The sequence below is a fragment of the Arctopsyche grandis genome, chromosome 1, assembly GCF_051622035.1.
Source record: "Arctopsyche grandis isolate Sample6627 chromosome 1, ASM5162203v2, whole genome shotgun sequence".
In the NCBI taxonomy this organism is placed as follows: domain Eukaryota; kingdom Metazoa; phylum Arthropoda; class Insecta; order Trichoptera; family Hydropsychidae; genus Arctopsyche; species Arctopsyche grandis.
In genome coordinates, this window is record NC_135355.1 from 34,172,319 (window position 1) to 34,186,064 (window position 13,746).

At 32.2% G+C, this 13,746-nt stretch overlaps 1 protein-coding gene across 1 annotated transcript in view; it reads left to right on the plus strand.

The window, feature by feature from the left end:
- The first annotated feature begins 4,525 nt into the window (after positions 1 to 4,525).
- The window catches only part of LOC143918631 (multidrug resistance protein homolog 49-like), a 59,340-nt gene continuing 50,119 nt past the window's right edge, over positions 4,526 to 13,746 (plus strand). Inside the window, exon 1 of the mRNA XM_077440575.1 lies at positions 4,526 to 4,905. Coding sequence (XP_077296701.1) covers positions 4,760 to 4,905 — 146 coding nt within the window. The 5' untranslated portion in view covers positions 4,526 to 4,759. The remainder of the gene's footprint in view (positions 4,906 to 13,746) is intronic.

The following is a 13,746-nucleotide window of genomic DNA, read 5'->3' on the forward strand; positions in this document are numbered from 1 at the left end:
CTGGTAACCGTTATTCGGTAAGGACTGTTAAGCTTATAAGATTTATATCAGAGTGCTAATACGCTTTGAGAAGCGTCATAATCGATGTTATTAATGTTAATATATGTATAGTTCTATGTACATATATTATAGAAAAAAAATCAAAAATTTTGTTGCACGTGGAATTTTTATTACCCGTGAGTGTAATAATGTTTTTGTAAATAATCTGAACTTATTACGGTTTAAAATTTTGATTAAAAATATTATTATGAATTGAATTTCAAAATAAGCGTAAAATAATAATATTATAAAACGTGAAATACAACATAAAATTACAACGTAAAAACATAAAATCTTTATTATTATTATTTCCAGATGTATGAAAAAAGATGCTATTTTATTTTATGATATGACATCTTAAATAGGTTTTAAATATCTCTTATGTATTAAGTAAAATCGCTAATAATAAATTATGTTGCAAAACTTATTTGATTCAATTAATATTAAATTAATTATATTTTAACGATATTTTAAAAAAAAGGGCATAGCACATCGAACACAATCTGTTTCTTTAACATAAAAGTTTATTTTAATTTGTGTATCAAATCCTTTCCGAAACCACCCGTTGAAATCAACGGGCCCAAAACTACAAATTTATCGCAATTACTTATACATAACGCGGGAACAAAGACGATTATTTATTACTCAATTTTAGTTTTTACCATAATTATTTTTCTATCAACTGAGTAATACAAAAAGTATCATTTAATTTTATCAAAATTTTATTTGTTATGTACTATGTATATAAAAATCGCAGGAATTTATAAAATTAAAATATAATAAACAAATATAATTTAATCGTATATATTATTGTGCTTAGTTATAGAATTGTGACAATATTTGTATTGTAATAACATTATAGCAATATACATACATTTAATCGTACATGCATACAGACATACTTACATAAAATGTAAATCATCAAAATTATGAAATGATTATTAATTTAAACGATTCCCACCAAATATGAATAAAAAATACAAATTTGTACACTCATTTGTCCACGATAAATATATGAAGGTATATATTATATATGTATATATTTATATAAATATTTTAATTATTTAATTTAATACCAATTTTTTGAATTATGTATGAATACATTAAAACTTCCTTTGTTTGAAGTGATTAAAATTTTTGGAAGAGATGATTGCTCTCAATTTCATTTTTTATTTTTCAATTAAATATTATAAATCATATAAATCATTAGATTTATAGAAATTAATTTAAAAGCATGTATATGCATATATTCAATTTGTGAAAGGACACGTGCTAAAGGCGGTTAATGTGGACTCGATGCGCCGAAACTGAAACGTTTGGCCGTGGTGTTACGCAGCATACCAACTGAAAGATACACTCGACTCAAGCATACCAACTCGACTCATTTATACATGCATGTCTTTGGGTTTGAAAACTTTATCCAACTACGTACAGATATATTTTTAAGATATCATAAATTTATTTATGTTCCTCCTACCGCCTGCAATACAGTTATTATTATTTTTAAAGTACCAAGACAAGAATTGTGTGATCGATCTTAAAAGAACTGTACGATTAAATCGTTCTTTTTTTATAACTTGGATTTCCATCGATGATATATTGCAATGAAACTACTCTCAACTTTTCAGTTTTACGTGTACACATTTATATAATACTTACTACATATACGATTATAAACCTGTACGCATTTGCACAAATCTAAAATATAATATTTGAATTTTCTTTGATTATGTTATTTATTTTTATTTGTAAAAGTCAAACATACATATCAGTGTCGTGCCGTGAAAAGCTCGCTGTTTCTGTCGCACAGCCTTTCTCACGTGTGCGCGAGCAGGATACGAGGGGACTCGGTATGACGTCACCTAGTCCCTTTGTATCCTAGTCGCGCACACGTAAGTATGGCTGTGTGACAAAAACAAAGATATTTTCACGGCACGTCACTGATGCATATTTTTTAAATTTTACATGGATTATCTTTGCCAATGAATTTTAGAATTATATTATTTAAACATTTTGATTGTCTTTCAAAATTTACAAAAGATTTTTAAAGATTCGAACGAATCGACGACTCTATACTGTAAACGGATTATTCCGCAAAAAGCGATCTCCGGCACGTCACTTAAGTCTCGATCACGTAATATCTGTCACTCGAGTTCTCGATGCCAATAAAATGTTTACTACTAGATTGGCAATGTTTAATATTACAGATACCGAGCGAAGCCGGGTAAAAACACTAGTACATATGTAGATAAAGTAAAAAGTGTACTGGTTTTATACTCACAACTTACCAGGCTATCCTGATACTCAAAAAACCAGTACTATGCCGATAAAACCAGTACGAACAATTACCTTATTTTTGAACAATTATTTATTTATTTGTGTTTCGACAATTTTAGTAACCGTAGCTATCACAACTGGATCCAGTTTTAGGATGTCTTTTTTTGATTTTTAAATTTCTTTTATTTTTACAAAATTATGTTCACAATACATCTTATGTATATCTATTTTAATAGTTGATCTACTGATGATTTTCTATTTTACAATTTTAATTTAAGGTAAAAGTCGGAATTATCGACAGGGCGGACCCTCTAGGCTCGGTCGACCCGCTCTTTCCTGTCATTGGTTGCTCTTTGCGATTACTTTAGTATTGCCGTGCCCTGAATTAACTCGACTTTTACCTGATGAAATACTCCGACATATACTGCCTCGTTCGCATATAATTTCGGACGGTTGGGCAGCGTACGGAAATATTCCGAATTCCAGTTAAAGTGGTTATACAAATTTCGTGGATCCAAATGATAGTGCACATGATTCCAAAATGTGGAAAATATGTGGATGCGTGTGAAAAGAAAGATAAGGCGTCAATTTAGCACAACATGTGCCCGTTTTAATTCATATTTATATGAATTTGTATTGAACCACAAACGATCGCGTGTATATTCCATTCGCAATATGTGGAATATTTCCGTACGCTGCCCAACCGTCCGAAATTATATGCGAACCAGGCAGTATATGTCGGAGTATTTCATCAGGTAAAAGTCGAGTTAATTCAGGGCACATCAATTCTGAAGTACTCGTAGAGAGCAACCAATGACAGGAAGGAGCGGGTCGACCGAGCCTAGAGGGTCCGCCCTGTCGAGAATTCCGACTTTTACCCAAAAACCTATTTACAATTCTTATAAATGCTCATATTACATCTCATACATAATAAGCCAGCAGCATAGCTCGGTCGCTGGGATCGAGGCGCCGGGTTCGACCCCATGACCTGACCTCGATTGAAATTAGATTGACCTCTGCGCGCGCACATTAATACGGGAAGAAAAGCCTGTTCCTCTTGTTCCTGTTGTATCCTGCTCGCGCAAATTAAGAGAGTATGTACCGTTTACCATGCACCCTTTTTTTACATACCTCCTTTACGTTTCACATGGCTTTTTTGATCTTTCGATTTTCGATCTTTGCCTTCCGATATTTGTGTTTTCTGTAATTTAACATTCTGGCACGTCACGGATATATATATATATATATATATATATATATATATATATATATATATATATATTTTTTTTTATTTTTTTATTTTTTTATTAGGGGCCCCATGGGTGCTGCGCCCCCTGTGGCGCCCCCGACAGGGCCCCATGGAAGTTGCGCCTCCTGCGGGGACTTTTTGAATCGAAAAAAAGATAAATCGAACTTGTTGTTTCCACCCAACCAACGGTTGACCACGTAACGAAAATCAGATAAATTGGCAGACTCTGATAGGAAACGATCGACCTGGAGTCACACAAACCAAGGTCTGGCAGCAATCAGTGGGACTCGAATTCGTGACCACTGTGTTCGAAAGCGTATATGCTTACCACTAGTCCACGCTGCTGGTTTTAAATTTGTAATGTACATGTGTAGGTAGTCATTGTATAATGCGGTCGAAGAGTTCCATAAGAAAATGGACGAAATATATTTCAGTAAAACATTTTCATTTATTTATTTTATATTTATTGCGTTTTTAATTTATTGAAGAAAAGTTGGCCAATATTTTAAAGCTAATTTTTATGATTTTTTATTAAACGCATGTCACGGATATATATATATATATATATATATATATATATATATATATATATATAGATATATATACACACATATATATATATATATATATATATATATATATATATATATATATATATATATTTATATTAATTAAAGACTCTAAAGTCGATAACCTGAAGCAGATTGTGTTTAGGTAATCTGTGTTTATACCTGAAGGGTATAGACATTTTGTTCTAGGAAATAAACTAGGTTATCCACAAGCCGCCCGAGACGCCATTTTAAATTCAAAATTAACGACTTAAGTTCGATTGTTTCATGCCGTGAGCTTCGAAGTATTGGCCATCGTCCTTGCCAAAGTTTGAGAAGCGCCGATCGGTGACCACGACCGAAGGCTATCAATTGGAGGATTCTGAAGTGTGTCTGTTAAAATATTGTCTATCTTAACGGCGACTACTAGTCGACGACGGCTCGCGTTCGAAGCGGCACGTCTCGCGGTCGATACGCTCATCGAATTCGGCCATAGCCCGCCAGACCGAAAACCTATCGAAAACTCCCCTCCCCCTAAAAATAACATGAACGCGCACTGACATCCCAACAAATCCGACATTTAAAACGCGCGTATCCTTATAACCAACATTATAAAGGCAATTAATACAACAACAACCGAAATAAAATGGAGGGCGGCGGTGCAAATAACAATTCCGATCATCCGGATGCTAAGATCAGCAAGAACATGTTTGGCAGCAAGAACAAGAAACAATACTCTCTGGAAAATCTGAACGCCAAGTTCAGGAAATCCCCGTCGACGCTGGACGAACTGTGAGTTTCATTTTATTTATTACAATCATCATAATTAGAGATATAACACGTAATTATTGTGCAAATTTCGTAGCGGTCACGTTTTTTCATCCGAAGATTCAGCACGGATTGTGCTTTTTTTACGTTGAATCTGTATATAACGATTGTTTTGATGCAATTTTTGTACCGATAAGATTCACATATACGTATTTGCATACCTACTTGTATTACCTATAATATATTTATGTATAAGAAATACATACACGTAGGTAGATTTAAATGTATTCGGATTTCAAGTTGATCGATACCTTTCATTCTATTCGCAAGAAGATATTTTTATTTTTTTTTTGTATCTGAATTAGATATCATTGAGATGTTACTTTCGAATGAAAGTGTACATCTATATACAATTATAACAAACGTATGCGGCCTTCATCTTCGCGAGCTGTGACTTTAAATATTTATGCTTTCGATTTCTCTTCAGTGTGTATGTAAATCTTGTGAAATTTTACCGATCTCAATATATCAACTTTTCTATTACATATTGTTTCGATTTCGTATAAAGTGCATTCAAGTTTTCTGAAAATTTGTCATTCGGTCGTAAATTTATATATTTCGTCAGCTTGTCACGATTAGGATGTACATATGTATATACATACATATGTAAGTTGCATTGAATTGTTACGAAACTAGTACTTCCTTTCAGGTCCGATAAAGTTACAAGTACTGATCGAAGGCTAACTTTTCGAAAGCACCCTGAACTAATCATGCACTAGACCTCGAATTGAACCAGTTCTTATAAATGTATATGGATGTGTTCTCTGTTTAGTTAAGTCTGATGGGAAACGCGATTTAATTGGCATCATTAAAACCAAAGAATGCAAATCGTGAAATATAGGAACATGATAATTCGTACGTACGTATGAATAACATGAGCAGAAGTGTATAGGATCCTGTAACAATGTATCGATGTAATTAATGTACCATATTTAACATTCAAATGATTTTGATCTGGGATATATTGACGTATGTAGGTTAACTTGATTACCTTTTGCTATTTTTATTATCTATGTACTACTGTTTATCTTTTAATAAATATAGAAAATACTAAGTAATAGCAATGGTCTATACCAGTAGTGTAAAGTTTTTCGCTTAACCCTTAGAGTGCTGACTGTCGAAAACCCGCCACACTGAAAATTTCGCCAACATTTCCAACTAGAATTATTTAGAAATCCAATAGAAAGCAGGTATAAAAATTGTAGCTAATCCAAACAAACCCTAGATAACTACCGCCGAAGATTTAGAGTTTTGTAAAGGTGTGTTTAGACTCTCTAATATATCTTGCAACAATATAAAATAAACAAAAGTAGTAATGAATGTATTTTTCCATAACTAGTTCCACCTTCTTCATTGTTGTTAAAATGTAATGCTCATAATTTAAATGCCACGCCACACTCCAAAATACTCAGCATTTAGGGATTTCTATCGGAAAATTCTGCTATGGTTATAAATTCAGAAATTCCTGTATAAACTAGTCTTTATAAACGTTGACAAATGAATGACCAATGTACAATGCATTTTTTTTGCAGTAAAGGCGTAGTGGGTAGTATTCTTGTTTACTTTGTACATGCTCAAAATACAACGCCTATCGGCGTTTTTCAGTCCCATAGACTTGTTTGCAAAACGCCGATCGGCGTTGGTCAGCATTCAAAGGGTTAATATTTATCCTACCTACAAAATCATTTCACACCTTGTTTTTCATGAAGCCAACGAATGAAAAATAGTTTAGTAAAAAACATAAAAATAGTCGTTCAGCGTCGAATAAAAATTTATTAAAAAAACTGAAATTTGTAATGGAACATAAAAATGACTTTAATATGGCTTAAAATCACACGCGAAGAATCACAACAAACTATTTCCATTTATCTATTTTAAAACCATTCTATTTTTACCGCGAATATTATGTATGCAGTAGTAGTAGTAGTAGTAGTAGGCATCCATACGACTATACGAGTTCCAAAGATCACTTTCCTATTTCACTTTCACGATGTTGTACGTGTGCACAAATAGTTATCTGTCGATGACTTTTAAATTTACGTTTTCACAAGGGATTTTTCATTCTTATCTGTTCCGATGAATCACCTGATCACAGTTAGTGCACATATGTGTATGTAAGTTTCCTTTAGCAGACTGCAGAATGCAGAAATGTGACGCAAAATCAATATCGGTCAACGTTTTCTGCAAGAGCTGGGCTTGTGCCAAGTGTAGTACGTCTTCAGTTTTCAACAGAATGTTCGTTGCTTCTTGTTCTCGTTTGAGCTAAATTTATTTCATTGTCAAGTACAATATAAAGAAGTTTCTGTACTACTGTTTAGTACATATTTCAAAATACTAGTATGCAAATAGACACGTGTCTGTGGAGTAGTATATGTATGTATATGTGTATTGGTTTTTCTAAATAGTAACAAGAAAAAATGTTAAATAATTAAGGGGAATATATTATATAATTGAACTTTAAAAGAGATACTATTCACTTGTTACACCTTCTCTTTATTTCCAACGCAGCCGAACAGAACGAACAAGAACAGCTGACAAACTACATATTATTCTATCTGCATGGTTATTGTGTTCATTCTGTGTTTCAAATAACGAAACGACCGAAGTTTCTGCATTCAAAGTAAGGTTAATAAACAAAGTAACATTTAGTTTGACGGATAAAAAAGGATGCCGTTGACACAAACGTACTTTATAGGCTATTCAACATTGCCAGTAAGAAAAAACTCCGTGCGATTTAGTGATTTTAAAGTGCAAGTTATTGATTTTTAAGTGTACATTAATAAATTCCAGTTATGATTATTTTTTTCATGTGCAATATATTTGTTTGGTGTTGAATATATGTATTTAACTGAAGTTGGATGATTCATTTTTCGTGCGATATATTTGTTATGAGTAGTCACCGGCGCCTGAGGGGGCCGTGTATTGTTCAAAGGTTGTAAATGCATTGTTAAAGGTTTGCCGAACAATGGATAGCACTGTGACTATCCTACCTCTAGTTATGAGTAGAGGTAGGATAGTCACAGTGCTATCAATTGTTCGGCAAACCTTTAACAATGCATTTACAACCTTTGAACAATACACGGCCCCCTAAGGCTCCGGTGACTAGTTATGAGTGTATGTACATTATTTTGAATATGGTCCAAATTAAAGTTCAATCAATTATCGCCCTAAAAATACATATAACAATCAATACATAGTAGGTTTTTACTATTTTTTCAAGTATGTAATATGCTATGTGAAATTTATATAGATACATATATGTATGTGTGTATGTACTGTCAATGCATCAATTATAATATATTTTAGGTTTTCTTTTGTATTGTATAATTTTTCATTTCAATGTCGTTTTATAACAGTACTAATGGTGCTACCCGGTATCGCTCGGTAAATAAAAATGAAATGAAAACCATGAGAAAAATTTTCATTGGTTTTTTTTATTAAATTTATTTGACCGACCGATCAAACCAAACGTCTTTGAGACCAATCCAGCCAATCAAAAATGGCTTTGATGACAGCCAATCAGAAACGAATTACAGACGCCATTTCAGTTTTATGTATGTATAAGATATAATATACATATGTACAAATACATTCTATACATCCTACAAACAATATCATACAATACAAGCAAATACATCCACAAGTAAATTTTATCTTAGTATTGTTAAATATTTATTACTTTTCCGTTAATTATGTATGTATACTTATTTTTCTACTATTTATAATGCTCGGTGTGAACATTAGATGCTTTCACCTCATGAAAGCGTATTTTAAATTATATTTTGCAGGTTGTCAATGTATCAAAAACAAATGCAAATACATGCATGAAACTGTATTTGCGATAAATAATTGTAAACACTATAAAAATAAAAAAAAATTACGAGGGAAAAAAATATGTTCTTTTTATAAGTGATCCAAGTCACTTTTACTTTATGAGATAAAAACTGTTCATTTTGTAAGACAGATTAAAATCACGCGATAAATGGTATCATAGTTTGTAGAAGTAAACGGTGAAGAAAATTATTGACTAGCAAAAGTCACTTGAAAAAAATGTATGTAGGCAACGGATGTACAAGAATAATTTTCTTAGAATTTTCCTACAATATTACAAAAAAAAAATACATACAAGATTTTGCAGCTTGTTATTCATTTTCAACTAAAAGTTTCTTAGAATTTCAATTTGTTTAATCGATGGTACTAATAAAACAGATCTTAGCCTTCAAAAAAGGCGACCTTACACTACAATTATAAATTGATTTATTTTTCCATATAAATTTATTATTATTGTCACCTGTTACACACAAGTTTGCTTGAATGAATTTCCATTAATCACATCGCGCTCTTGATCTAGTTTGAACCGGCGACTTTTCGTATAAAAAATGTCAAAAAAGGCAAATCGATCCCTTTCAATTCCCTTTACGGAAACCTTCGCCCCCTCTTTTGTGTATTACGTATAAAAACGTAGCACTTCCTCGTTTCGTTAATTTGTAGCGTTATCAATAAGGGCGAGGTCACTGTTTTGGAACCGATCGACCCTGACATCCAACGGACCCTTCTAGGGCTCAGGGCACCCATTGAGGTGATCTACATTCAAATTTTCGTCTAATTTTCTCACAACACAATTATTGACCTCATTCGATTTGATATTAAGTTTGGATCTATTGTTTCTGTTTCTTTGGACCAATCTTTAGACTATATGCACTACCGGTCACATATTTAAGACCAGAGAGAAAGACAATTTTTTTCAAATTTGACAAAATGGGAGTCAATGTGTTGCACACTTGCTTAAATATAAGTTTATACTTATATACATACATTATAAATTATATAAGTACACATTTCAAGTGAAGGTGGTTTTTTCGATGAAAATTACGGTTATGTTTTTGATTTTTAAGTATTTTTTTTAAATCTGTTAAGTAATTTTAATAGATATATACTTTTTGGATAAAACTGCGTTTATTTTTTTTTTAAATTGACGTAAAATTGTGTATCTCAGTTATGCTCAAAAAACGTTTTGTTCTTAAATATATGACCGATACTGTACATAATATCTATGGATGTTTTTCGCTATTATTTTTATTCACATTTGCCTTTTGGCGCCTTATAAAGTGTAAATATAAGGTAGTATCATGATTATTAATACTTTGTTATTGCCCTGAATTTACATAATAAATCCCGTAATTTAGAACTGTTCGTTTCGTATTTTTTTTTAATTTCAATGTTTGCAAAGCTCAGAGATTTATTAGAAGGTTTATTATATTTGATGTAAGTTTTAATTGCTCGTAAATGTATTATAATACATACATTGAGATAATGCTATAAATCTCTTCGGTCATATGTTTCTACTATACATATGTATGTACATTATTTGAGCTATGAAATGCATATAATAGAAATATTTTGAGTATAATTTATAGACCAATTTAAATTCATTTAATTGTGAAAACTTCTATACAAAGTACAATGCATCTAAAACTCTACAATATCTACAACTCTACAATATACGTATGCATAATACAATATCGTATTTTATCTAATACTATAAACCAAGAATTGTAATTTGAAAATGTTAAAGAATTTCGTCTGGAAATTGATCGACCCATCATTTATTGTGTTTTCCATTCCATGACCCTATTTTACAGGTAGTACAAAATATGTACAATTACATTACATTTTCTACAAATTACATAAAGTGGTTTTCAATTATTGATACTGCTTGTTATTTTAATTAAACAGGTTTGAGAAATCTCCGGCATATTGAAGAATTTACATACATCGCAAAAATTTAATAAAAACAGTCAAAATTTTTCGTACGAATGAATTTAATATTGCATTTGCATTATTTAGTGTAATATATTTCATATATTAGTCTTAATTATCATATGTGTGTAAGTATGTATGTATGTTAATGAGATAGTGTGAACGATTATTTATTTTATTTGTTATTTTAATTTATTTTCAATTCCTGGTTTATAATTTAATGTTAAAATGTCAGGCTTACTTACGAATTTGTACGGACAGATTTTTCAAATATAGTCGCATATATTGAGTTACATCTAATCACGTTGGAAAATAACACCATATAAAGGATTATTCCACACTTTCTATTTTATTAGTGACTACTCGATGTGTTTCCATGTACTGGTGGGGCCATAAGTATAACGAACAGTTTTGTTCGGTATAAATTTTCTTTGAAATATGATTCATAAATAGGAATAGAGAGATTACTTTTTTGAGCAATTTATCGGAAAGGCAGAATAAACATGTTAAAGGCCACCAGTATTTTTAAATATTGTTGAACGTAAAAAATTATATTTATTATCTTACGAAATATTTCTCGAAATGATGAAAAGTGGACTTATGCCACTTCCAAATATAACGACTCGTATGTAGATTTAACAAATAAAAATGAGTGTATAAATAAAATAATAGATCGCTTATTTCAGTGATTTTTAATTTTTTTTTTTAGTTCATAGATGATTTTCCCGCTGACATTTTTTATTGAAAGTTTGAGAAACAACCTAAACAATTCTGTTAAATGTGATAACTAGAGCCCGGATAACCAAGGTGCCGTTTATTGTTCAAATGTTGTAGATGCATTGTTAAAGGTTTGCCGAACCTTTAACATTGTTGTAAATGCTTTGTAAAAAAGGTTTGGCAAACCTTTAACAATGCATTTACAACATTTGAACAATAAGCGGCACCTTGGCTATCCGTACTCTAGTGATTACCAAAGATCGGCGATGAAAAGATGCTTTTCAAATAACAATAGACCGCTCCATTAGTTTTCAAAGCAAGAGAGCAAAATAGCATGGTTTTTCTAAGAAATTGACAATAGTGAACCATTTCTTGTGCAAAAATCATCCATCTATCGCTTAAAAATGGTGATTACCAGAGATAGGCGCGGAAGCGTGCTTTTTCAAGGAAACAGGGCGTTTTGGGTCTATTTTCCAGGAAACAGGGCAAACTACAAAGCTAGAGAGCAAAAAAAAGGTTCATCATAAAAATTAACAATGCACGGCGAACAATCAACAGTGAACGTCGCGCCAGCCTATAGTGATTACTAGAGAGCGGATAGAGAGCGTGCTTTTTCCAGGAATCGGGGCGGTTTGGCTCTATGTACAAAGCTAGAGTGGAAAAAAAAAGGTTCGGCGAACCTTTAACAAAGCATTTACAATAATTGAATAATGAACGGCGCGCTCTGGGTCCGCTCTTTAGTGATTACGTATGATTAATACATATTACGCCGCAGGTAAATTTTTTTAATGAACAAGACAGTATGATTTTTTTCACAGGGCAGAATGCATAAGAAAGAAGTATCGATGAAAATAATAATATTTATTTTCAATTATTAGTTCATTTTTATTATAATAAGAAATGTATCTCAGAATTATTATCCTTTGAAGTCTGCTAGACTAGGCATTGAATTGAACTTCATCGATAAATTATACACATTGAAGTAAGATCATTTAGATTTTAATTGGATAAGAATAAATTGCGTCTTGGTTATGAAATTCTAGGTCGTAATTTTTCGTAAATTATGTATGTAGGTACATATATGTATATGAAATGAATTCCCTCGATATACAAATGCTGAGCATACCTGTACTCATATGTACATATATACATATGTACCTACTAGTTTGCCGATCGGTCTCACCTGGGTGTCTGCGAGGTGGCTGTACCAGGTCGACTACCAAGGCTGTACGATCTTCGTATCCTAAACCGGATGAAATCATCGGACACGTCGGATGTGGCCGGAGAGACTGACAATGACCCGCTGGCCATGATGGGAAAACGAAAGGAAAACGTTACCAGCGTTGCTGCACAGTAGTTCATATCTCAATACCTGGGAAAATGACCATAGTCACGTTTGAGCCCATTGTGCGGGACACCGTGGCAACGACACGCGATTCTATCAATTCCATCTCATGACATTTATCAAATGGTGTCTCTTGAAATTTTGACCACTCAAGAGATTCTTCTCGTGGGTTGCTTTCGTTGTGGTGGGTCACGTGCCTCACTCTGAGGTCACTTCTTATACGTAACTACATATGTATGTATGTATGTACTTGTGTTGTGCCCGATGAAATATCTTCGCGTGGGTTTTGGCATATTAAGCTATTAATTAAAAAAAAAAATTAAAAGAAATGTGTCGATCATGTATTTTGTATATTTTCTAAGAAAAAAATGTATGACATTCAGTTTATATTATATGTATTTACACTAGTGTTGTACCCAACGAAATATCATCGCAATGGTTTTGGCACATAAAGCTATTCATTAATAAAAATTAAAAGCAATATGTCGGTCTTGTGTTCGATCCGCACGCGGTCGTATTTTTTTCAAATACCTTTTAAATATATTCATACTTAATTGTTTAATATGAAAAAAATGGTAAAAACTACCTACCTACCTACATATGTATATGTATATACAATATAAAACACCAATGAAAAAAATTATTAAATAAATTTTCAATAGATGGCGCTAAATGCTCAGAGACTTATTGCCCTATGGGAGACATTGGTAGCAAACAGTATATATATAAGTTTTTTCTTGATCTGTTATTATGTTCGTAGGTTTTGTTGACAGTGTATTAACTATGACGTACATATCGAAACGACAATTATAGTACGGCAAGCGTTATCGCCTACACACACTACACTACACAAATAGCGCTATTATATATATTTATGTAATGATAGGCCTGATGAAATATCATCGGGCGCAGTATTATAGGTAAAATTCAATTTTTTGTATTCATAGCCAGCAGTTTGGCTTAGTGGTAGCGTATATATTTAG